Source organism: Lissotriton helveticus, chromosome 8 (assembly GCF_964261635.1).
Source record: "Lissotriton helveticus chromosome 8, aLisHel1.1, whole genome shotgun sequence".
Taxonomy (NCBI): Eukaryota; Metazoa; Chordata; class Amphibia; order Caudata; family Salamandridae; genus Lissotriton; species Lissotriton helveticus.
This window is the reverse complement of record NC_136069.1, coordinates 1,441,288,353-1,441,314,525: the sequence shown is the minus strand read 5'-3', so window position 1 is coordinate 1,441,314,525 and position 26,173 is coordinate 1,441,288,353. Positions and strand designations below refer to the sequence as shown.

The following is a 26,173-nucleotide window of genomic DNA, read 5'->3' as shown; positions in this document are numbered from 1 at the left end:
GGGACCCCGGCGGATGGAAAGACCGTCCGCCAGATTTCTGCCAGTCACACAAGTGACGGGGCGGAAAAGGGGCCTGATATGGTGGCGGTGTCTGCATCCATATTAGAATGCAGGTGGGAAGCAGCCTTTCCGTGGCGGCAACGCATGCAGTTTTCTCTGTTGGGGGCGCTTTGCGGGCCCCCAGGATTTTGAGGGGGGGGCACATGGGGGTACATATGGTACCCCCCTGCATTTACATGGACGACGTGGCAGGCACCGTGTGGTGTCTGCCACGTTGTGCATGCAAATGCACACATGCCTTTTTTTGTATTGCGGCGGGTGCTGCTGACAGCACTGCCCGCCACAAAGCAAAATATGCGGGATGCGCCTGCCAGTGTGGCGGCCACATCTTAATTGCCCATGTGGGACCGCCGCACCCTTAGCGGGCAGTCCCATTTCCAGGCGTCCGTCCGCAATCATAATAGACCCCCAAATACTTGACATTACATAACATTACCTACTTTTCTGTAAACAATATGACGTCATATCCCGGTCTTGTGGACATCATTCTTTTACTGGTGTTGGTGGCTTCGTTGGGTAAAATGTGAACATATTAGAAAAAATAACATACCTCTTGTTGCAGGGCGGGATCGGTAACATTTTTAGCATGAAAAATCATTGCTGGTTCCTACAAAATACAAGACACTTGGCTAGATGGATTTGACTTTTGTTAATTTGAATAAAAATGACTTTTATCCACATAGCTTTACGTATTTAACAAAGATAAATCTAAAAGTTAAATTTAATTTGAAATGAGATTGAGATTGGTTTGGATAGTTTACGACGTTGAAATAAAGGGCATTAAGTAAGCATTGGCGAAACCAATAGGTCTAGCATTAATGTGCTAATGCGTTCAAACTCAGGCAGGCATGGATGCAGTATGTATGCATTACGTGCACAAATACTGTTTAGCACATTAAAATTAGCGCTATTAGCCATGTCAGTGATGGAAAAAAGGAATTAAACATGTTGCTTTTTCTATAGAATGCATATGAGATAAATAAGTGATTGTGACAAACAGTGTGTTAATAGAGTCTACTGTTTAATTGTTGAAGAGTCTTTCATATATTCCTATGGATACACTTCCAAGAAGTCTTAATGATACACCAAACAGTTAGTAGGATGAGATGAGAACTTTTCCTGTGGCTGGAGCCAAATCCCACACAATGTATTTCTGAAAGAATTGGCAACAGCAGGTCTGCAAGACCTAAAAATGAATTTAAAAAAAAAGCTGAAAGCAAGCCTACATGTAATAAGAATCATAGAGTGTTTGGATGTAGACACTGAGCAGGGTGTAATGAGAAAATTTGATAGCCTGTAGATTTAGAATTGAATTCCACCATGCAACTGAACTACAGACCTTTGCTGGAGGGCAGGCAACTGGGAGTGAACTTTGTGTTGTGGCAGTGGTCAGGCATGAGATGAAATACAGCCTTATTTCAGCACTCCATGGTTTTGAACAAAAATACACAACTCACCTTTGTAATGTTCTATAAAGTGCCCAGATTTCATTTTTTGGTATTCAAAATTGTGTCACACCAGCAGCTGATCTAAAACACACAAATGAAACATCAAGATATTAGTCCCACAAATTAAGCCCTTCCACAGGACCCTGGAGATTTGAGACGCCGCCTGTTGTATTTCAATTGCTGAAGAGGCTTAGAAAGACAACAGACCTAAAAGTAGTAAGTAACATGCAAGCAGTACAAAGTTCAAGAGGAGAATTAAAATGCAAACCACATGCCCATCAAAGGTGGTTTGCTGGTGTTGGCGGGTGGGGTAAGGAGGGTGGGTAAATTGAGTTTGTTTTTATTGCAGAATGGGTCATTTGCAAAGAACTTGGCAAGACTGCTCAAGTCATTAATGGCTGTGAACTTTAAAGAATGTTGTCCTATGTCGGTATGTTAACAAATAGGAAAATACTCCTTAGGGAGCGGCACTTCGAAGGGCCCCTCACTGCTAAAGTTAAACAGGTCCTGGTGTTGTTTTACTGCTCTCGGGTTCCCTTGTTGACCCTTTCAGGCAAGGATCAAATGATTGCTTGTTTAACAAGATGATGGTTATTAGGGCAATACGCCAGTCAGTAACTAAAACATATTAAAGGCATATTATTATGCAAATATGCAGAGTACAATACTTCATGAAAGTTGTTGTTTGACCTGAAAGAAGAGCCAATGTGCCATGGTGATTATAGTGAATGCAGAATCCAGAGTATTGTATTGTAGCATTTATATAGTGCTTCATCCCCAGGACAATCCCGCAAAGCACTTAGGTTCCTGATTCCCATCATAGGTAAGTGCTTGGTTAATGGGGTGTTGGATGTACTTTGGCCCTTATGGGAGGTGGTGGGCATGGTGAGTGAGGTTGAAAGACGCGGTGAAACATGGTGCAGCGAATGTGTGCGTAAGTGTAAATGTTGCAAAGAGAACTCTTGTCTTATAGCATCTTTGCTCCAACCAGCACAGCGACCCCGATCAACTCCCGACTAGCGCCTCCCCCAGATTACCTAGTTACCTCTCCTAGAAACCTGGGGACTTGTCTCGAGTAACTATAAAATGCAAACTGTATATATGTGTCCTCTATCCTTTATATATCCTGCACCCTGCCCCTTTTTACCTTTTGTATATTATTGTGATTCCAAGCCTATTGTACATTTCTATGATTCCTGTAAAGCGCTCTGATACCGTAACAGGTCAAGTTCGCGCTCTATAAAACACACAAATAAAATAAATAACATTTGATAAGTTACAGAGTCAAAAATTGAATATAAGTGTATCTCACCAATAGTTGTGAGGATTTTTAATCTGTATGGCACAGATAGTGTGTGAGGTAGAATTTAAGTGAGGGTGTTCTTCTGTCAAAGTGTGACTGGAAGGATTATTCCACAGTGTGCATCAAGCGAGCCAAGAGGAGGAGAGGACGCACGCACTTCATGAGCGCGCGTGGTAGGAAGTCAAGTGGCATGATGACAGCGGCTCTCTCCATGGTGCTACCAGCTGACTCACGGTTTGAGTGGTGGACGGGAACAGTCACAGAAGAGCTATTGACCTGCAGCTGCCGTCAGCATTGTGGTTGTGTTAGCTGACCCCTCATGGTAAACTAACTATATGTTACCTAACCACTCACGTTAAACTAACTACCTACGGTCAGATGAACTTAAGGCCCTTCAGCTAGTCCAGTGAACTTGATGGAATAACTGGTCCTTTTCACTGAATCCAATAAGTTAGTCATCAAACTAAAGTCAAGCATGTTTCAAAGGGAACTTGCTTGGATTCCTTTTTAATTTACATTCTTGAAATGCTGAGTCAACAATGGCCACATTAAGTGTTGTATTTATTGTGTACACTACTATGATGCAGGAAAAGACACCTGTGTATGTCTTGTGGAAGACTCAGCCCAGGAGACCTAAAAAGATGATTGATTCCATAACAGCTTTAATGGCTCGACTGGTTCCCATTCCCTAACCTGCCTGTGGCTGCAGGACTCGTCTGAGGAGTGACAGTTGAAGGCTTCGCCATATGCTGCTCAGACACATGAACTCTGCTACATTTTTGGTTGTGTGTCATGGTATCATATGCAAAAGTCAGATTATCGACAACCAAAATATTGTGAAGGAAAGTCTACATAGGGAAGTATACATTTACTGTCATTAACTTCACGTCTATGTATCTTGATGAGATATATATTTGGGAAGGCACAAAGAGGCGTAGTTAAGTATAGTAAACCTATTCATACCTATATACACATATTTGAATGAATGAATGAATGGGGCTTATAAAGCGCACAGCTGCTTCTAGGAGTATCTCGGCGCTTAGAGTCTACTAGTGCAGAGTGAAGTGATAATGCCCGAGCAAAAATCCAGGTTTGAAGTTTTATCCTAAATAGGGACTCAGAGAAAACTGAACGAATATTAAGTGGGAGCGGATTCCAAGCCTGTGCAGTAAAAAAAGACAAATAGTTATTTTCATGATTCTTTGTAGTTAATATTCTGGCTACTGTGCTCGTGTAGCACGGGTTTATGCATCCCATCCACTCCCCTGCCACAGCCCTGCTGCCCTGTAATTGTTGGAACTAAAATGAGGTGTATCATTGTTTTCTCGAGAACTCTTACTGTCTGTAGCACACACGCTAGGGTGTTAACTCTGCAAGTAAGTGCATTTTGTGCAGAAATAACTGAACAGACCTATGAAGCAGTGTTTGCCCCTCCATGGCTCATGGCTGTGCTGCCTCTTGTGAATTCACTAATTCACAAAGTAAGCACAGTAGCGCAGAGTGTGCATAGAGCACAGCAAGAAAACATGGTCCTAAATGCAGTGGGGTAATGCAAAAGTATGCCCCCCTGCAGAATGCGAAGAGAGGCCCCTTAGTCTCACATATCTCACAGATGTCCATCGGCCTTGGGCTAAATGAGGCCTCCTGAAGGGTCGAGGGGCCTTGAAGGGTTGGGTCCCTCCTGCTTTGCAGGGGCCTGTGTTAAACCCCTGCCCATATGTAGTAAAGGTTCGCACTATACAAAAGAATGCAAACAAAAGTGATGATCAACTTTCATTCCTCAAATCTATTTTGCCCTGGAAGTTGATACCTGTGCAGCCCAAAAGCACTACATACTAATCTCCTAATAATTTTAGCAAATGGGTGGCGTGCTTGCAGCGGAAAAGCACAATAACCATAGGTTTCGGTGCAATGCTAGATGTGTTGAAGTAGCATGAACTGGCTGTGTGCCAAATCTTAATGCCAAGTGAAACCAGGTGCAAGCAAATGGTCACGCGATATGTTTCCTGCTATATCTACGCGAAATATGTCTCATTTATGCTGAAACACATACCTTAGTCGTCTGGCCCCTGTGCAGCTGTCTACAAATAGGAATTCGTGTTGAAGGGTGTGCCTCAAGTAAAGCTCCTGTGCTAGACAATGTTGACTCACCTTGGTGCCATAATGCAAGAGTGAGTGTCATGCAGAACAGCCATTTTTAGAATCAGCACCACCTATGATGTTGAGCAAAAAGATTTGTTACACTTTTTCATGTAGCACTCTGTTGCATGAAGGATGCTAAATCAGGGCCAGTGAGTGATGCTTGCTGTTCCCCTGTTTTCCTGTGCGGCCCTGACTGCAGTGTAGCAGTAATTCATGGAGGGATTGACAAACACACACTTTCTTGAAAAAAAAAATCCCTCAACAGTCATTGACATTTGTGCACATTGCCATACACCACCATTGCCCGCCACCTCCTTTTCAAGTTTCCCCAATGCTAAGAGGGTTCTGATAAAAGAAATGCTTAGGTTAGGGTACCCCAAGAAGACAAAGCGAAAGAACACACATTCAACAAGTTTCTAAATTACCAAGCATTTTAAAATGGGATTTGTTTAAAAATGAGTGACAAACGTTTAACCAGTTTCAGGGTCCTGCACTTATTTTGCTCAAAGACATTGATTGCTTCTGATGTTGGGCTTATAACTTCAAAAACGCTGGTGCTCTCCTTGAGGGGTATGAGGCGGTAGGGACTGCACAGAGAGGATTTGTTGTCAACCCATGCCCATATGGGAAGTGTTTGGTGTTTGCTGTGAATATGTCGAGTGGTTGGCAGCAGTTCCATATTACTACATTCGGGCATCCTTTCAACATCCTGCCTAATCCCAGCCATGCTGCTGAACAGCAGCCTCAATGTAATTTTCAAATCAAAGTTGAAAGAGTTTTGGATAATTGTGGGTCCTGGCTCTGGATTGTGACTCCCCTGGAATTTGCTTACAGAGGCAATTATTTTCTTTGTGGCTATTTCTGTAGTTTTACAGAATATAGAATCCACGCCTGCCCAATCTCCAGGCAAAATTATCATAATTTCTTTTGGAAGGAAGCAGCCAGAGACAGCAATATTTAACATTTCTTGCTGGCATGTAAATTTGTAATTTCGGGTTTTAGAAGTCGCAGTTCAAACATACATTTGCCCAGTTAGGCCACACATTGGGAAAAAAAACTGTTTAGAGCCGGAGGCATTTTCCAAGTAAAATCCCAGAAACCACTGCTTGGCCAGTGTGGCCTACTGATGTGGGAAATAGCAAACATGTTCTTAATAGACGCACAATAAACAATCCAGGAAGGCAAAGTTATCTCTCAGTGAAAGAAATTCCACATAAACTGGGTATCCTCTGTGCAAGCCGAGGCATCTGCTGTAGACGTTCTTAGTTTTTCGAAGTAGCATCAAGGCTCAAACATTTCGCACCTACAAGAATCCTCAAAATGTGAACTATGTCAAAATTTCCAGTAGAAAAAAATAGCTGAAAAACTGGGCACCTCAGTCCAAAGTAAAGACCTCTTTCCTGTTTTTTTCAATGAGAAGTGAAAGAAATTGGCAGGTGAGTTGAACTTTTACAACTGTGTTGTTAATGTATGAAGTAAGCTGCTTGGCAATTGGACGCCAAGCCACCGGCTTCATGTTTTGATGGGCTCTGAAGGCTGCTCGGCGTTCTCTTGCACATCCAGATGTCTTCTAGCTGGCCTGTTTTTCTTCCACGGAGCGAATTGTGTGAGGTACTTTTTCCCATTCCTGTTTACCAGCTAATGCCACCTTGAACTTTGTGTCTGTGTGTTCATAGAATAATATTTGCGCTTCATCTGTTAAGTCGGCACATTTCCTAGAGTTTTAGTAACCCTGTACTTGCCATCAAAAGCAGCATGAGGCAAACATAGTACCACATGGGAGGCTGGTTGGTACATAAACTATTTTTATCCTGTGATGTCAGTGATGCTGAGTTCCTCGTTTTCGCTAGAAGGCCTTTCTAACCTATTAATGTCACCATGTCTTCTCAAACTCCTCTCATTTTTGTTTTGTTTACTTTTTACAAATGATTAACTAGTCTAATGATTTGGCTTCTCAGTCTGAGCACTGTTGTTTTTGGGTTTAGCCTGCCGAAGGCTGCGCTCTGCGCAGCTTTTCGGCGCAGGTGAAATCCTATGTTGACCATAAGCACTTCGGGAACGTCCCCCGGCTCTCATTGGCTAGCTCCATAAATGGAGGCTAGCCATTGAGTGCCGGATCTGTCCGTCAAGGCCGGACCAGATTCGGGGGCGTTCCCGAGATTTTTTCCCAGGGCGGAGTTACATTTTTTCCCGTTCCCTCCCCTTTCACTGAAAGTCTGTCCATTCCCGCCCCCTCCGTGTGCCTTTCCGCCCCCCTCGCTGTCCTGTGCACGTTTCCCGCCGTCCGTGTCCTCTCCCGCCCCCTCCCGCCGTCCGTGTCCACTCCCGCCCCCTCCCGCCATCCGTGTCCTCTCCCGCCCCCTCCCGCCGTCTGTGTCCTCTCCCGCCCCCTGTGTCCTCGTAGGTGCTTGTTATGAATGGAAGGAATCTCTCTGAGGGAGTGAGTAATTCCAGGAAATTAACCCGCCACTCACAACTCAGCACATTCCGGAAGCATAACAACAGAGCGTGCATCACGACGAGCCAATTGTATGTTTTGATAAGTAACTACAGTGCACTGAAAATAGAGCGGCAGCGGTAATAACCAATACAAAGTAGTCATGGATTCACTGGAACCAATAAGGGACAGACTCGTTTTTTGTGACGTTCGGTGGGACGGTTTGAGTAGCCGAACTCTTTGATGGGCATTATCCTTTTCCAATGGCAATTCAGCGCTATCTCGGCTGGACCAATGGCAGCGACACTGGGCGTGATCTGCCTTTTGGGTCCGCGCCTGGTGTTTTTTGGTCGGTGAAGCCGTTGCTGCGCTGGAACGTCCACTCCGAACCGAAAACGAGATCCAAACTGCGGCAGTCCGGAGGAGCGGGGTTGCGGTAAGGAGACATGGGGGAGTGATTAATACAGTCCGCCGAGAAGGCCGCGTCCCAGGCCGGGCGCTCGGGCACGAGGTTTCTTGACCCGTGGTACTGGGCAGCGCCGACGGTATTCAAGCGAGACCGGGGCTCGCTTTGCGGCCTAGGTCGGACGAACGATGAGTATAGCGTATACTGAGTATACAGGAAAACTGGTTCTTTTGCTCTAGTGCAGACGCCGGAGGGGGTGTGGTGGTTTTAAAAATCAGAGCCTGTGTGCGGGCCTTCGCGGAGCTGGACCGTCGGGCCTTGGAGCACTCTCGTCATACCTTTCACACCCGAAGTGAAACATTGGATCCCTACCGGTTCACCAGGAGCCCTGCCTCCCTGGAGATTTCACCTTCCTTATTTACAAGTAAGGGGCGTGGGCATAGCGATGGTGGTCGCCACAATTGCATATTATAGATAGTGTCTGTTTATCATGGCAGTATATATATATGTGTGTGTGTATGGGATCTTAGAGAGGGATACGAACAGGACTAGATATTGTCTAGGCAAAAACCACAAGTGGGAAGGGTCGTGTATAGCGATGATACTGTTGAGATGAGAAGTCGTCCGGAAACATGGCTCGGACCGGAACTGAGGGAGGTTCAGGTAAGACGTGAGGAGGAAATAAAGATGGCACTGGGTGATCTACAACTGAAATGATCTTGGGTGTACGTTTATAGAAACAGACGGTAATTTCACAGCCCTGATTTGGACAAGATCAGAGTTGAAAGTGAGAACTTTTAGAGCTGTGCCTTGAGTTGTGTAAAAACTAGAAGGTCGTGGTGTTTGGTACAACACGAGTTTGATACATATCACTTCTTTATTTAGTCCAAGGCTTTGGGTAGTGCTTGTTATTTAGTACTAATTAAGTCCGTAGGATTGCGAACAGACGTAGCATATTTAAAACGTGCCTAGGTTACTAGGAAGGTATTGTGCGCAGGATACCGGGCGCTTCAACCTCTTTGGTCCTCTAACTGGATAAGGCAGCTCTTGAGGTCAAGGAATTTGGCTGTAGTAAGATAGCGAGAGTGCTCTTTTCGATAATTCAATGTTTGAAGGATCAGGAGGAGATTGTTGCTAGGGATGGTGTCCGACAGAGCGCGGTCTTTGCAAAGGAGCTCATATTTCGAAATGTTTTTGTGAATGTGAAGTATGGCGGAGAAGGTCCTGATCGCTGAGTTAGTATTCTATTTACTGTGGCGATACCTTGCAGTCTTGGTACATGTAGAGAGAAGTACGTTTCTCAACAGAATTTTAATATTTGTTGTACACTCTTCTCCATAGTTGAGACCAATAAAGCAGCTCTACTCAAGCGTTTCGCATAGTAATAACGCTTTGCTCTAAGATGTGCTTCCATAAAACGTATATAAACACTGACATTTTAAACCGTGGACCGGCTTAAGTGGTTTACATTGCTTGAGAATATGCATTGATGTGTATTTTAAACATTTCTTCCCATACTGAGGGAAAAGGGTTTACCTCCTGTTTCTTAGTGGCATTTATTCTTTGATTGGTGCTGTCCAGTAAAGAGATCGTTGCATTTAATTATATAATGCAGGGATGTGAGTCAGCATGTACCCATACAAGCCTTACCATATATCTCCCCAGCTACTTGTGAAGGCATTACTGAAATAAGTAAACTTAATTCCATCAGCCTACTTCGATCTAGGTCTGTAGAACCCAAGCACAACAAAATGCGAGCAGCACTCCTAAAATATATATTTCATTAACTTAAGTGAAAGTTAGAGCAGTCAATTACTTACTATTGGTTGCCTTCATCTTTCCTTTATCGTTCGTTTGCACGTGAAAGTTTCTTTGTGTGTTTGTCACTTCGATGGAGCATGGACCTCTAGGCTCACCCATAGGCACCCTGGCACTGAAAACAGATGTTTATTGTTACCCAATTCAATAGTACTCAGTTTATCGACCTGAGAAGGATGAATGGCTGAGTGGGTCCACCGGAATTTGAACCTGTGACCATGAGGTTGTACACAGGTCCCAGCAGTGTTCGCATTAGTCCACTGAGACACCAGACCCAGCTCCATGAAGGTATTCTAGATGCTCAGGGCCCCTTAGCAGGCATATGATGCCATGTTAGCTCCAGTTACTCCCCACCTGCCTCACTTCTACTCGTCGGTCCTGCCTGTACTCTGGACGTTATGCGCAAGCTGTCGCTTCCCTCTTCTTCTCAACATGCGCTATCACTGCACACAGCCTCTCCACACACGGCCTCTCTGCACATGCCGCTCTCCATATAATCTCTCTGCACAGGGCCATGTGTAGAGAGGGCAAGTGAAGATAAGGCATGTGTAAAGAGGGCGTGTTCAGAGGGTGTTTTCCAGAGAGGCACTCCATATTTCTGTGTAAAGTAAAACACATCAACGTTTTACACATAATTCAAAGAAGTTAGAAAAGACCATTTGTCAAAAGCAATACCAAAAGCTCAAACTTTAACAAAGGCGAAACCATTGCATTGTAAATGCTTGTTTAATAGCTACACCTGCCATACACAATGCCGGTGTTAACCGGTAACGTAATCCAGTTGCATCAGAAGATACATGTGTAGCTGTATTATCAGAGCGACAGCACAAGGCACAACTTTTTTTTCAGTCATTCTATATATTGTGTTATTTCTAAGCTCAACATCTTGGAACCTCTCCCTGATACCTGTAAAATGCAAACACATGTACTTTAGCGCATACATCAGACACGTTCTATACTCTCTTCATGCACAGGGACTCTAGAATTATGCATCACTAGAGGACCATAGTTCAAGTAAGGCATAATTATAGAGCCCTTTCTGTGTCAGTGCTATGGTCCCATTGACACACATTGGTACAGAAGAGATCCCAAGGACATGCAAAAAGAAAAGTATACACATTGGCATAATCATACTGAACATATTATTCATAAAACTCGTAGGGTCCCATTACGAAGCCAGTCGGACGCTCCTGATGTTAATGGGGCTCCCCGACAAGGAGTCGGCAGACACGCTTCCCAAATCAGGATGCGACCGCCTTCACTGTGGTCAGAAAGAGTATCTTTCCTATTACGGCTTGTGATGAGGGCTGCAGCACAAGCTGCAATAGAAAATATACACTTTTCAACCATCCATGCACCATGTGACGCCTGCCACACAATGCATGAATGTTTGGGGGAGCACAGGTGCCCCCCAAGCTTCATAGCGGAGGCCATGTTGGGATGAGACCACTGCTAAGGGCCTCACAGTATGTTTCCAACAGCCTTTCTATGTCGGTCAGACCACCATAGAAAGGCTGCCGAGAACGTGCATCGTAATCCCCACGGCGGTGCCTGAGTAGGCACCACCTCAATTTTGTAATGGCGTAACACAGGCCCCTGCAGCCCCTGCAGCGTGGGGGGTCCCCCAAGCTCTGAGGGCCCCCCTCAGCACAGTACTCTAGCTGGAGATCTCCTGATTGAGTCCAGAGGGGGCCTCTCCACGTGCCTTGCATGGGGGCCCCCTCAAGTTTTTTTTATGCCAGTGCTGACGGGCTCCTTGAGCCTGTCGCAAGTGGAGTGGATAAACCCCGCAGGCATTAGTCGGACCACCTGTATCATAATAGGGAAGTCAGACCAATGCCTCAGATGTCAGGCGGAGCGCCACAGACGAGCTGTCGGATAGCCTTCTGCCCTACATCGTAATGTGGTGCATAATGATTTTGTTTTACATGGAACAAAGAGAGACACTTTTTAAACTCCTAACTCTCGTGCAAAGGTTAAAGTGTTGCACTTAATGGAAAACAAGCCCACGTGCAAACTTTATACGAAAAATGTGTGCCTTGCTTATTCTGCATTTCCCAGTTATGCTTTAGAACTCGTCTTCAGATGTCCTTTTCCTCTGTGTACACCCTTTGGGTCTATATAAGCACCTGCTTCAATTAAGAAATAGCCTTGTAGAATAACATTTTGATGTCACATTTTGAAATGTAAGAGATGCACTAGGAGGCACTCCAAAATTCAGGACATCAGCCCTTGAAATGAAAACTCAAATCTGTTTTATTCTTTGAGTGCGCTCTTGAAATAACTGCTGTCTTAAGAACACTGCCTAATGTGTGACATGAGTTTGCACAAAAGAAGCAAATATTTATATTGGAAATAAACCATCATAATTTACACCCTCTTGAATTACTTTTGAATATGTCTGTATTTTTTCATGCTGCATACACAAGCATTCATCCCAGTTCGTCTCGATTGGAGACATACATGATGTCTGGCATAGGTATCACCTGATTGGCAGCCGTTCAACACCGGAACATTACAAGTAATAACTGAAAGGTGACCTGTTGACATATGAAGAGGCTTTTGACTGTACTATACTGCAAATGGCCTGTTACATATAGCAACTTCTGTTAAATTTGACATAAAACTTTTTTGTTGAAATATGCAAACTTTTCAGAATCAATTAGAATATGTGGCAAGTTCTGTAAATCCATAATTAATAGAAAACACAACAGTCCTATAATCACTTTTGTACAGCTTCCCTGATTCTACCAAACGAAATTACCAGACGTTTTCCCATAAAATTGATCTTCATTAAACCAATGGACACACAAACGCAAATACACACATGCATACAAACACAGACATACACATAATGATCAATATATATCCATTCAACCCATACAAAACAACAAAAAAAAACAGAAAGACAACTGGTAGCCCTAAAATATGTTTTGATAAATCAGCACATCTGCTGAGCATTCCAGCGTCGTTACTATCACAACTTCCCTTGTCACTACTCGCATCTAAGCCATCCCTTCCAGGTCCCTGAGAAAGCTACCTTACTCACTAGGTAAGACACCAATCTTATTGGGTGCACTCTTTGAAGCAGACAGCAATAAATCAGCAAGGTTTCCTTAGGTTCCAAGTACACTTTTGCCTCCTGCAGTGACTGGAACTCATTTTTACAGTCTTGTGGGCATTCCAAGCCCTACATCCTATACTTGCACCATATTGCTCATAAATTGTAAATCAAAAATAATCTGACTACAAATAACAACCCATTCATACTCACACTCACTCTCCAATTGTTCCCTTACTTTTCTTAACCACTATCTTTCGACCAACACATTCATTTCACCTTTCCAGCTACCACCTGTTGTTGTCTGGTATTTCAATATACATTTTGTCATTGGTTTTTGGATTCCGTACCAACACATGACACAATCACATTACCAGGGACCAGTATTTCAACAATTCAGGAGTCAACAATTAAAAAGTAGTCTTTCCTTTCATAGAAAGTGTCTTCATTATATAGTCAAAAAGCATAGACTGATCAGCCATTCTTCGTGACATATCTGATTCCAGCTTCAAGCGAATAGCTTTAAAAATAAAAAAAACTAGCCAGTTTTTGTGTTTTACTTGGTCATTAGCTTGGCAATCGCATAATTCTACTCTTTTATGCTGGGTTGCACATCCAGCCAAATTGCTCTCATTTCCTTAGCAGACATTGAATGCATTTTGATAATCAACTGCTTTTATAAAACTTTCCTTGAAAATGAATCCTTCAACTATGTATTCATTACCGGTCTACTAATATATCCCAGACACAACATCTCCAGCCATAGTGAAATATAGTCTACCAAGATTAGTGTATAAAATTGACCCCCAGCCAAAACCAAAAGGCCCCATTGATGCTTATTGTCTAGTTACACCAGACCTCAGGATGCAGCTCTCCTTGCATCCTTGGGGGTAGACGTGGTTAGACTACGTTTGTATTCCATCTTAGAGCTCATGCAGATTTCTATGTGATTATAGATTTCCTGTTGGTGAATGGGAATCAACAATGTTCTATAAATTCTGATGTTTCTGCATGACTAGAATAAATGTCATATGTTTTGCAGATCTTAGCTACTAGGCTAAATGGTGCAATTAAAGTGTATTTCCCGTAGTACTATTTCGACGTGTATGGCCAAAAAATTACTTTCCATCTGTACTTGATTCCACAATGTATAATCTAATACTCCCAAGCCAAATATATTTGGTACATTCTAGTTTCCATTGCGCCTCACTACCCTTCTTATCCCCGGCTGCTAATAATCTTTATTTATATTCCCCTTTTAGCTTTCTGTGCAATTTCACACTCCTGACAGTCCTCACTTACAGGTACCACAGAATGTGTCAAAGAACATATTGGCCTTTCTGCTACCATGCACATGCCCCACCACATTATGTAAAGTTTGTAATTTGGTCACTAATGATGATCATGTAGTCAACGTGACTGACCTATTTTCATTCCTCAATCTGAACTTCATACCCAACAAGAAAACATGAACATGTTAAACTGCTTAAGTGCCCCCATGAATGCCTTTATTTCATTATAGTAAATGTTCATGAGGCAGACATGAACACCTGTTCAACCACGCCTCACCTAGGAAACAAAGTTCTAATTCCATAGCCACTAATAACCAGTCATTACACAATGTCTTCCTATTTCAAACAGATGCTAACATGTTGCCTTCACAGTCTATTCCTTGATTTCCCTGAATCCATGATCACATTAAAAGTGGCACACAACCGGTGTTCCTGTACTAAATGACGCCTTTATAGGCTCTATTTAACCAATAAAGTTATCTTACGGCTTTGTCCATTACTGGTCAAAGCCCAGAAAAGAAACAATTTGTTCCACATTTTCTGGTCTTACTTCTACTAATGTGATCTTTTTTCAGTGCAACTGCCCAACAGATTGTGCCCACAATATCCAACTTCACACTGTGTGAATTTGCACTTTTGCTTATTCAGTATTATCCATGCTTCTGCAGCTTACTCTTTAAAGACCTCAATATTCCACTATGCCCTGCCTCATTGGTTCCTCAATCTAATTGATTAATTATTTTTACTGGAATTCTGTATGTTCAACATAATTCTTTAGAAAACAAAAACAAAACTAGACAATTAAAGTTGTGTAGACCTGAATTGACAGGCCCTTTTAGTTAGTAGGATGGGCATTATTGCTTTGTATTCCTCGCTCAGAACTACATGATGGTAAACATTGATGAGATATACCATGATAAATACATATACCATTGCCAATGTGAAGTCATCCATCGATATCTAGTTATTCAAAATTCCACTTACACTTTATTGTACATCAGGGGTACATCTATTACCTTATGACTCACAATGTTTGCTCTTTCTGTTTTCCTTCTTTTAGTCTAAATAGTGGTTTACTCTAGTAAGCTTTTTAACTTTTGTCATCAGCTGACATTACCTGAGGCATTGGGTGTTTATTTAAAGTTTCATTTTTAATATCGCTTAGTGTAGATCAATCATTGTATCGCAACACTTACGTTCCCACATCCCCTCTTGAAAAGCTGTATCTACCTGCATGTAATACAGAATGTCCACCAAATACCCTGCAATTTCCAAGGGACAACATTACATTTGAATACAATTCGTCATACATTTTCTTTGACACACTGCTATACAGCATGTCAGCTTTCTTACTCATTTCTGCCTCTCTACTATTAATTTACACCATACAAAGAGACAGTTTCTCTTCCCCTAGTGCACTATTAAAAATAGATTGCAAATGTGATCATTCATAATCTCCATCTATGACACAGCTATCGCTTTGACTTAGAGCTTTATCCTCACTCATGAAATGCCTTCATAGGAACATTCATTGCAATAATCAAATAATATGTATCAATAAAGTCTTCATCAATATTTGATTCAATTTGTAGCTTTATCACTTATCTTCTTGTCTCAATTGGCAGTGCTAGCACTATTTTAGTTATAGTGAGGTCAGAGTACTTTCAGTAGGAAAGTCATTTTTAGTTTTCTTAATAACTTTGGTGCTGTATGATAAATCTGCATGAAAGTTTCCAAAAAGGTTCATCCACTTTGGCTTCTTCATGAAATGTTTGGCTCTGATCCGTGAAGTAGAGGCCAAGAAAAGAAGAAGTCACAAGAGTTCAATTTCCATTTGAATTCTTATAGGAAAGTGTGTTCTCCAATACAGATACAAAAGATGAACAAAAGGACACCAAATGTGGCACAAAGTGTGAACTATACTGAGAAAGCATGCTTGTTATGGTTTAGTGTAAATCCGTTCAGCTGTTAGCTGTTTCCAGGAAGGAACCATTGTACTAGAACATTCTGATTGGCTGAATGTAACGGTACAACATGTTGAATCTTCAGTTCAGAACTCGAGGACTTGGTCATCAGAGATGTCATCCATTATATCATTTGATACATGAATAGTGATGTAATATGTGTAGTCTTGAGCATTGCATGATGAGGGTGCAAGTTGTAGTTCTATTGTGCCATAGAACATTTTTATGTACTTTTATGGATAGTGTATATCCGAATAAAGACCAATGAAACTGAAACTGAGAACATTTCTATAACACGATGAAAGTGTCTAATGAAGCGTGGTTCATCACTTTTAGCTCATTGACACGTGATAAGATGTTTTGTGTGTGTGCCTGTGTGCATGGCAATACAAAATGTATCCATAAAATGGCAATTCTATTCACCATTGTTGTTGCTGTCTAGTATAGTGCTTACAATGATTTTCTGGTCTAAGGTGCTTTCCCATTAAATTGAGATATGTGGACTAAGTTGCATAAATTTGCCCAGTCACATTGGGTCTGTGGAATTTACTATTACACTATATTAGAAGGAACCACTTTAATCCTTAACCTCACAAAGATAGTACATTTCCTGCACACAGCTGTTAGGTTTAGCTTTTTGAAAAACAGTTACAGCCCCTTTCTAGCATTATGACAGACACACAGACACACACCAGAGCTACTACCTACCTAACCCAACACATACAATACACTTATTGATGGTACAATACAGGGGGCGCCTCATTCTTTGGAAGTGCAAAGAGTGGATGGTGGCAGTAGAGAGAAATTCTGCATTTCGTATTGGAGCAAACCACCTACTTTAACTGTTAGCTTTGTTGTTGATATTCAAAAGAAAGACTGCAGTGTCTCAGATCAATGGATGACAATTTTCACAGTGTAACCAAATAATATGTAAGGTTTTTTAATTTATTTTTCAGAGGGCTCTGATTGTCTATATTTGATGTGATTTACTTCAGATTCCGAAAGTACACTCTGTGGCACTTGACTTCTAGGGATTTCAGTGATTAGAAACCAGGTTGTTTATCATAGTTGATAATGGTAAATTCTTTGCAGTAAAAACATCTATCCACAATTTTCCTTGTTCAGTTCATTACAAAATCACATTAGGTTCAAATCACACTACACAATCAAGCTCTAAGTAAATTTAAAAATAAATATTTCAATCCCAATCCTCTTTTTGTCCGATGCTTTATTGACCATTATAGTTTCTTTAGATTTCTATTTTTGTACATAGCTGATGGTCAATTCAGGTCTGTCTCTTTTGCAGTTAACGCCGACAAGAGTGTGCTGTAAAACAACCTGCTAAAAGTTGGCAGTCACACCATGGAATTTTCTCCATGTTTACCCCATTTCCCTTCTCTGGCTTTTAGAAAGATACCATTCCGGAAATAGCATTTGTTTCAGTTGGTCTTTCAAAGGTTCATGTATTTGTGTGCCCATGTGTACAAGGGCTACCTAAATATGTGTATATATGTGCAGAGTCCCACATTGTTTATTAGAAATCTGCCACCAATCCTGGCGAGTACCAGGGTTGATGCATATCAAGACGTCCTAGCTTTGATTCCACCTATTGATTCTTTCTTCCACCACCATCCACTTCCTGTCTTTTTACCACATTCTTGCAGGTTCTCCTTCATCCTCACTTTCACTCTTTATCCTTATTTTCATGTCTTTCTCCTCTTAACCCCTCCCCAGCCCCCCGTATCTGCCTTTTATCTTTTACTCTGGGTCAAATTCTGATCATGAAAAAAGTCCCTGCCACCAAAAATGAGGGCCAGTGTCTACCACCTGCAACGACCCCACAAATTAAACACTAGTTTGTCCCCCATCAGCACCCACCCTCCAGATGTATATCACACTGCATTTAGCTTCTGCTGACATTTGGATGTTTCAGACTTGTTTACTTAATTCGGTATGCTAAATTAAATTAGACTATAGAACTGCAATCTACTATTCTTCCAAACTTTCGTAACGTCTTCGAGAATGAGGAAAGCGTTTGTCCATTTTGCATATTTCTGTAGCATTTCCCAGGGGCGGTTCTGGGCTCATGGCGGCCCTGGGCAGGGAGCATAGGTAGGGGGCCCCGGAAGAGGGAGTCCGGGTGGGGCAGAGCCCCCCAGAGCTCAGGTAGGTGTTTTAATAGGGGCACGGCGGCACCTGGGGTTTGGCGGCCCTGTTGAGGAGCACAGCTTGCACATGCCTAAGGCCGCCCCTGCATTTCCTCACACATATCACCAACCTTTCGACTGTCGAGTGCCATTTACTGTTTGAAGGCTTAGAACTATTTGATTTGGGGATGTGTTAAAAAGTCAAATGAGTTTTGAACAGCAGCCCAAATAATAGGTAAGCAATGTCAACAAAGTAAATCACAGGTCTGAAAATGTTCCAGTGCTACCATCTTCTTTAATTTACAAAAGTGCATCTTGAAATGAAGGTAGATGCTAGCAATCATCTGTAGTAAAAATGGATAGGCATGCATTCCATTAATAAGAAGATTATGGAAATTCTGGTCACTAGAATCTTCCATCCTTGTTAAAATGGCATGTTTACTTTACTGCAGCACACATTCTGCGCAGTGTATCTGGACAGGAGTTATGCTTGGTGTTTAGTATTTTAGAGGTCTGAAAAAACAAGCATCAGTAAAGACAGTGGGCCTGATTCACAAAAGTAAGTAAACTAAGACAAAAGTCTAACTTTATGACTTTTGGTATCCACAAAGGGCATTTACAAGTAGTAAAGTTAGACTTTTGTCTCAGTTAAACGTAAGTTTTGCTCTTTATTTTAACTGCGACCAAAACTAAGACAAAAGCCTAACTTTAATACTCGTAAATGCCCTTTGTGAATACCATAAGTCGTTAAGGTAGACTTTTGTCGCAGTTAACCTTTAAGAAGCCGGTCCAGTGTGTCTGGGTTTAACATGCTGCATTAGCACCTTTAAGCGAGATAGATAGAAGAGAGCCAGGCAGCGAGGACAGAAGAGGTAAAGCAGCCACTCACGTAAGTCAAAGCAAGCACTTGCATGGAGGTAGGAGCTGCACCACTGGGTGTGCCAAGACGTGATTGACAAAGTCACAAGTGGATGCCTGAAAGAGACTAGTTGAAGAAACCCAATGCTCGAAAGATTTAAGTTGGGAGTCCACAAATGTCTATTTGCCTGAGTACGGGTGCCCAGAAGGGTACTCAGTATTTATCGTGTTCAGAATTTATTGGGTGTAATAAATAGAATTTTTCAGATTTCCCCCCAATAACAGAGGATATAGTGCTGAGTTTGATGGTTACCAGACCAAAATCAGCAGGGCTCAGAAATGTTTGGCTCAGTCATAATAAGGGCCTATATGAGCTCATGTGCTTAGGTATGCTAGAGGAATGCCATGCGTTTAAAGATAGTGAAATCAGTCCAAGTTAATTTAGCCAACATGTTTTAGCTCCATTTTCTTTTATGGAACTAACTTGTCCCACATTGGGAAACCATTCCTATATAATTCAGGTTCTTTTTTCTTTTCAGAAAAAGCATGCCATGACATTCATTTGTATTAGATTCATGGTGAGAAACTGAAGGCATTGCACTTGTGAAAGTTGGTACAATATATTCTAAAAAACCCTTGGCTTCTATGCAATTCAGTCTTTTTGCTATGGTGTGACATGTGAATCCATGTGTTGTATTATTATTATTATTATTATTATTATTATTATCATTTTAAATGGGAGAAGCCTGGGAATGTGTGCCAGTTTACAAATTACTTTTCTGTTGAGCCTGTCTTATAATGTCTAGTAGAAACATAATAGAAAAGCTCAGGAGCTCCCTGGGCATATTGGGTTTTATTAACAAATAAACATTTTATAGTAAGTAAATTACTACTACAGCAGTACTAGTCGTACTATAGAATAGTGTTCATAAGCCTACAGCTGGAGACCTCGTCTCTCCTATCGTTTCTGTGCGGAGGTCAATGGATGTCATTTTGGGTTTGCCAGGGGTTGCAGCTGCGACCCTTGGCTCGTTCCTTGCTTCCTCTGTCACTGTCCTTGTGACCCATTGCTCCCTCGGGCTGTCAAGGCAGTGACAAAAAGTAGATCTTGTTGATGTTTTCCATTCAGCTCCTCTAACCCCTTCGCTGCTTCTGTCTGCCAATGGCCGTCGGGAGCACTGCCTCCGTAGTGCTGCGCACGTCCATTGGCCGACGCGGCCCCGCTCACTTGATCAAAGTACCGCACCGCGGCGGAATTTGCGCCGCAGTTAAGCGGTTAAATGGAAGCGTTTTGCAGCTGGGCTGGATACCACTCAAAAATATGCAGTTGGAAACTGCTACAATTTTGGGGATCACCTAGCAGCCACCTTTATATCCCCCTCAGGCCCCAAGCATGATCACACTTTCATTGCGCTGTTATAGTGGTTATTTTGTGCAACATTTGACACAGTGGGTCATATCCTGATTTCAGAGCACTGTAGGTGTTGTCGTGTTTAAAGATGTTGGAAAAACATTGTATAAAAATGCAATGGCAGCCGGCATGACTCGTGTGTGGTGGGGGAGGGCGCGGGGGGTGTGTGTGCCGGGTTGCGCAATAAAAATACATAAATAAAATATACACTTACCTCGTTGTTGGGTCCCGCATCTCTGCTCCTGCTCTCCTCGTGGGACAAGAAGCCAGCAGCCAGGCCCCCCTGACCAATCACAATGCTGCAATGCAGCACTGTGATTGGTAAGCAACCAGGCTACCCTGACCAATGGTTTTGAGCCTCCTTGTTTGACGCTAAACCAAGGAATGGGGGCCTGGGCATGTTCCCAATGCAGGCTGCAATGCAGCCTACATGGTGAACAGGGAATGTACGCATGACTGGTTTGGGCGGCCAGAGTGGCCGACCAAGTAGTCATTGCGCACTTAGGAGTGGGCAAACCACTCCTCCCGTGCCCTGCTCCGAGAGCAGAGCTGCCCCACCCACCGCCAGCTCGCAAAGGAAACATAAAATGATAATAACTGAAAGTTATTATCATTTTGTATTTCCTTTACTTGACACTGCTGAAAAGCGGTGCGAGGAGCCGCCACTGTAAAAATGTGCTTGACTCTTTGCCAGCCTTTACTTTTCTTCTACAAATTTAGTACATGAATTATGATAATTCATTGCAGTATTTCACTTTGCACTACAAGCCTGTGTGAAACTGACCTTAGCCATGTTTTCACTTCCAAGTTGCAACTATCCGAGTGCACAGCATCTGGCGGGGGTTGTTCAACCAAAAGGTACAATGTTGTGGCTAAGGGATGGACTAAATTGAGATTTTGTGAACATAAATTCAGATCAGAATTCCAAGACGGTTTGAGGTATTGTATGGGGATGGAGAAGTACCTGCTGCTGCCATCTGCAGCTACTGGCAGCTCACTGAAGCCATGGGTAAAGAGGTGAAGTGAGTGGTAGTGTTGGTGCCACTTCATTAGCTGTTAATCTATGTTTAAATTAGGACTGGGGCAGCAGTATTAGCGATGCAGTTCTATCTCTGCCTGAGAGGACTGTGTATAGGTTGAAGCCTTTTCTGTGCAGGTTAAGCACAGAAAAGAAGGGGGTCTGCTGATTTTGCACAGTCAAATCCAGAGGTGGCTTTGCATTGCCTAGTATTGTACACCCTGCAGATGGCATAACGCCTGGAATTGAAACAGTACACATAGCTCAGAATAAGGGATGCATAGAAACTCTAATGGGGAGAGTGACTATAGAGAAAGAGCCTTGGCCTTTGGAAAATCCATCCCCAGTGGAATGTGGATTTCTATGTGGATATGTGGTAATGATGCTGAACCTACTCAAAAGAAAATCCCTGGGTAAACACTGTCTTAGAGATTTACTATCGTTTCATACACTCTCAATCCATGCATTCATACTTTCCTACCGTTACTAACTAATCATTCACGCTACTAGTAAGTATTTAAATTCCACACTAAAATTGAACGTTCACAGTCTTTTTAATTGAAATAAAATAACACAATTTATAACAATAACTTAAAATTTCAAAGAACAATCCTTGAAAATGTATCATAAAAACATCAACTATTCATAAAAGTTCAATAAACATTTTCATTATAAACATAGACATAAAAAAGATTCCATTATCTAACTTAGGGCCCGATGTAGGTAAATCCCATTTACCGATTTTGAAATACCGAATCTTACCGATTCGGTATTTTAAAATCGGTAAATGGGATGTAGGTCCCAACATCTGGATTCGTTACCGAATCCTTAACAATTCATTAATTACCGATTCGGTAAATACCGAATCGGTAATGCCCATTCTTTCCTATGGGCTTTGAAGCCCATAGGAATGATTAGGCATTACCGATTCGGTATTTACCGAATCGGTATTCAAAGAATTCACAAGGGTGCAGGGGGTGTCACTTTGACACCCTCTAGCAGCCCCAAAACGGCCATGTGTGCAATGTGGCACACAGACATGCCCTAAGGGCACGTCTGTCTGTCACATGGCACATGTGTACATGCACAGATGTGCATGTACACAGGAATCGTTTTTTTACCATGGATTTGTATTCCATGGTAAAATACCGATTCTGTAAGCCATGTGCTGCCGGAACATAGGCTACCTACATTGCATTTTCGGTAATTTTACCGAATCGTTATCATTACCGAATCGGTAAATATTACCGACTCAGTAAATTTACCGATTCGGTAATGATAACGAATCGGTAAAATTACCGAAAATGTGCCCCTACATCTCCATAGCCCTTTACCGATCGGAAACGGCCGAAAATCGGTATTTTCAGCCGATTCCGATCGGTAAAGGGCTACCTACATCGGGCCCTTAGTGCATGTAAGACAAAAGACATTTTGAGACGATTATGGCAATCAACAAAATATAACACAAGGAAAAAATTACACAAGAAAAACCTCTGTCTGTGGCCTTTGAATTCCTATGCCCCACTATTTTCTAGATCCACTGGTCTTCTCTATATAAGCAAAGGTATAGTCAATAGTTTCATATCTATATGGACATCTACTGCTCCTTTGACCCTGTTTGGATTCTACACAAAGAACATGTGAGTGCGTCGATGCGTTTCGGTGCTGTTGACATTAAATACTGTAGCACCTTCTTCAGGACTGCCGTTTCATTGGGGTCACCGGCATCAAAGAGTTTTGTTTGTCACAATGATGCTGAACCTATTCATATTTCCCTCATCAACAGTGTGATGAAGGTTAGCGAGGGAAATGTCCAATAACAGTACACTGCCTCTCATACCATGAATGAACTCAAATGTTTTGCATTATTGTATATTTTTATCCCTATATGGAACATGACTTTATGACTTGGACACTGCAACTACGTATGTAGCTCTATGATTTATCGTGAACTTGATAATGATGTCGGTGATTTTTTTACACTAATTTTGACATTGGGCCTTTTCTATTAATCCATTGACCTTGTTTCCTCATTCTTTTCACAACTTTGGTTAGTACCTCACTTTTCACATACTCTGGTCTTGTGGCCCACTAAATCTCAACTCTCCTCTCCCACTGACTATCGCCCTATTCAACCCTTGACCTATTTTTTCCACCTTGCCCTACTGCATTGTCCCTTGGCTAAAATGTCTCCCTTGCTATTCATTTTCGCTTTATTTTCGCGCCAATGCTTGTCTTTCTACTGTGCCAACTTCCAAATGAGACAAACTCCTTTTACTGCTCTCATCACCATGCTATTCTGAAAAAAGTTAATAAAAAATTGGCTGTGAGTTACATTTTTGATGTTTGATTTCTAACGCCATACAAAAAAGAACAAATACTTTGTGGAAAATGTTTTAGCACTTAATTGGTTAACACTTTCCATGCTCAAGACGAGCTCATCTCGTCATGAGGCACGGTTGAGCTGTGCTCATGACAAGCTGAGTTTGTCATGGCCATTGGAACGTTCACACGCGGGGATAATTTCCCCGCTGTGCTGAACGTTCCAAAATGGGTGTGGCCGTGATGAGCTCTGCTCGTCATGAGCACAGCTCCACTGTGCCTCATGACGAGCCGAGCTCATCACAAGCACGGCGGCGCCGAGCGCGCCCCCCCCCGCACAGCAGGTGAAAACGCCCCGCAGCGAAGGGGTTAAATGCATTGCTTAAAGTGTCACAGGATGAGTGCTGATGCCCAAAGTGCCACTCCAACTGTGCCATCAGGGTGGATGTTTTGGGGTGTGATACTCCCCAAATAAATGCATTATTGACTTGGTAGTTGGTTTTTGAGGCCTTGAGTTGGGTCTGTTATGTCTGTGTGGGTTTTTGCTTTCATCCTGATAACACTATGAGGTTTTAACTTGTTTATTTTTTTGGATCAGAAATATAAATATATTTAGGCCCAGATTTACAAGGATTTTGTGTCAGGGCTGCCTCACTCTTTTGATACTGCCCTTTTAGACACAGCCCTGATTAAAAATCCTTTTTTTATTTACAAGGCCATGCAAATATCAATTTGCGTTGCTTGATAGGAAAAAGTAACGCCACATAGTGCATTGCGATGCATTGCTTTATGTCAGGAAGGTATTCTATGGGGATGCTCCCATGTATTCACCCATGGATTTTGTTGCAAACTGATATTTACAAAGAGTTGTAGACATGGGTTTGTGTCAAAATGGGTGGGTGCCTGAGGCTGGCACAAACGAGGCGAAATATATTTATTTCTCCTAATTATTTCCTCCTTGTAAGTGTGCTACAAAGAGGAAAAATTCTAAGAGAAGGCAGACCTTCCTGCACAAAAACTATGCAGACAGTAAAGCAGACACCATCGAAATACGGTGCATAGGTGACTTCATTGGCACTAGGCAGCCCAAAGTGCTCCAGTGCTTGGAGAGTGCAGAACTGCAACATTTCTGAAATAGTGCAGTTCTGCGCTCTTCAGGTGACACGACACAACACAACAGCTTTGCTTGCTGCACTGCGTTGTACCACTTTTATCTAAATATGGCCATTACTACATGAGCCAACATGAAGACAGCAATGCATGTGCAAAATGTCTGGTAATGGGAGTTATTAATCACATCCTCAGAGCCATGGCCCATAGGGCGAGGACGCGCGTCCTGAATAGTGTGCCACATAATAAACTCAACTGACTAAACCTAACATTCATTAAAGCCAGTGACTTACTTGGTTACCTCGTACCAGGTTAGATCTCTGCTCTATGCTTGTCGCATTATGGTAAGTACAACTTGATGCTGCAAACATAGCACCAGTCTTTGTGCTGATGCTAATGGGCATAGTCATCCTACACAGAGATTGGTACTGCCACATTTTTGATGTGACAGTACCACTCCACTCTCAGTATGTGTCATGCTAAATGCATGGACGCAGTACACCTCCTGGTCCTACTCTAAACGAGGGCCTGAGAAGGTCTCATCCCGCATGCGCACTCTCAGTCTAAGCGTGTCGAAGACCGTTCTTCGCTGACTGCAGGCGACATAATCTTGTTGCTCCCTAGTGGTGTAGGATTTGATTTTAATCACTTCTTTCTGGTCTCCTACTTTCACAGGACTTATGTGGGCATAATTCATGTGATACCCTGGGAATGGCAGATATTGGAACCATATGCTCGCCGGAACGCAGCTGCGCAGTGATTGAAGACGACGGCCTCCATGCTGCTTTCACAGTCGCTCATGAAATCGGTATGCTCCATCTTTTCTGTTCCTTTGCCAAATGAAACACTTATACCAGCTGCACTTGTAACAGAAATACTGCTCAATTAAAACCAGGCTTGCTAGCTACAGTCAAATGCTCAGAGATTACTAACTTCTAGATGGCCACAGGATGGATGGCAAGGTAGGACCAAATTATGCAGCACAATGCGCCACATTTTGAGATAGTATTATTTCATTATTTTATAATTTTGACAGATGTTCACACTGTCTGAGGAAAGGTTTCATCTCATTAGTACTAGATTAACACCAGATACTGCAATAAACAACTCAGAGATGACCGGCTAACTCTTTGCAAAGAGCCTTACATTGTGTGGTAACACGCGTCACCGTGATTTTAGTGACTTTTGATCAGTTTGAGCAAGAAGCAAAGTTTTTTTGTTAAAATATGCAGATTATGCAGAAGATTGTGGGTTATGTGGCAAATGTTTCAAATCTATACTCATGAAGAAAATGTCACAACTGCAGAATCCCATGATTCTAATGGCCAATAATTGTATGAGTGAGGTGGTGAAGATCTCCTGTAACATCATCTGAT

General features: G+C 42.4%; 1 protein-coding gene across 1 annotated transcript in view; it reads left to right on the top strand.

Annotated features, from left to right (window-relative positions):
- The window catches only part of ADAMTS5 (ADAM metallopeptidase with thrombospondin type 1 motif 5), an 84,833-nt gene that overhangs the window by 6,919 nt on the left and 51,741 nt on the right, over nt 1-26,173 (top strand). The window contains exon 2 of the mRNA XM_078658378.1: nt 25,473-25,605. Coding sequence (XP_078514504.1) covers nt 25,473-25,605 — 133 coding nt within the window. The remainder of the gene's footprint in view (nt 1-25,472; nt 25,606-26,173) is intronic.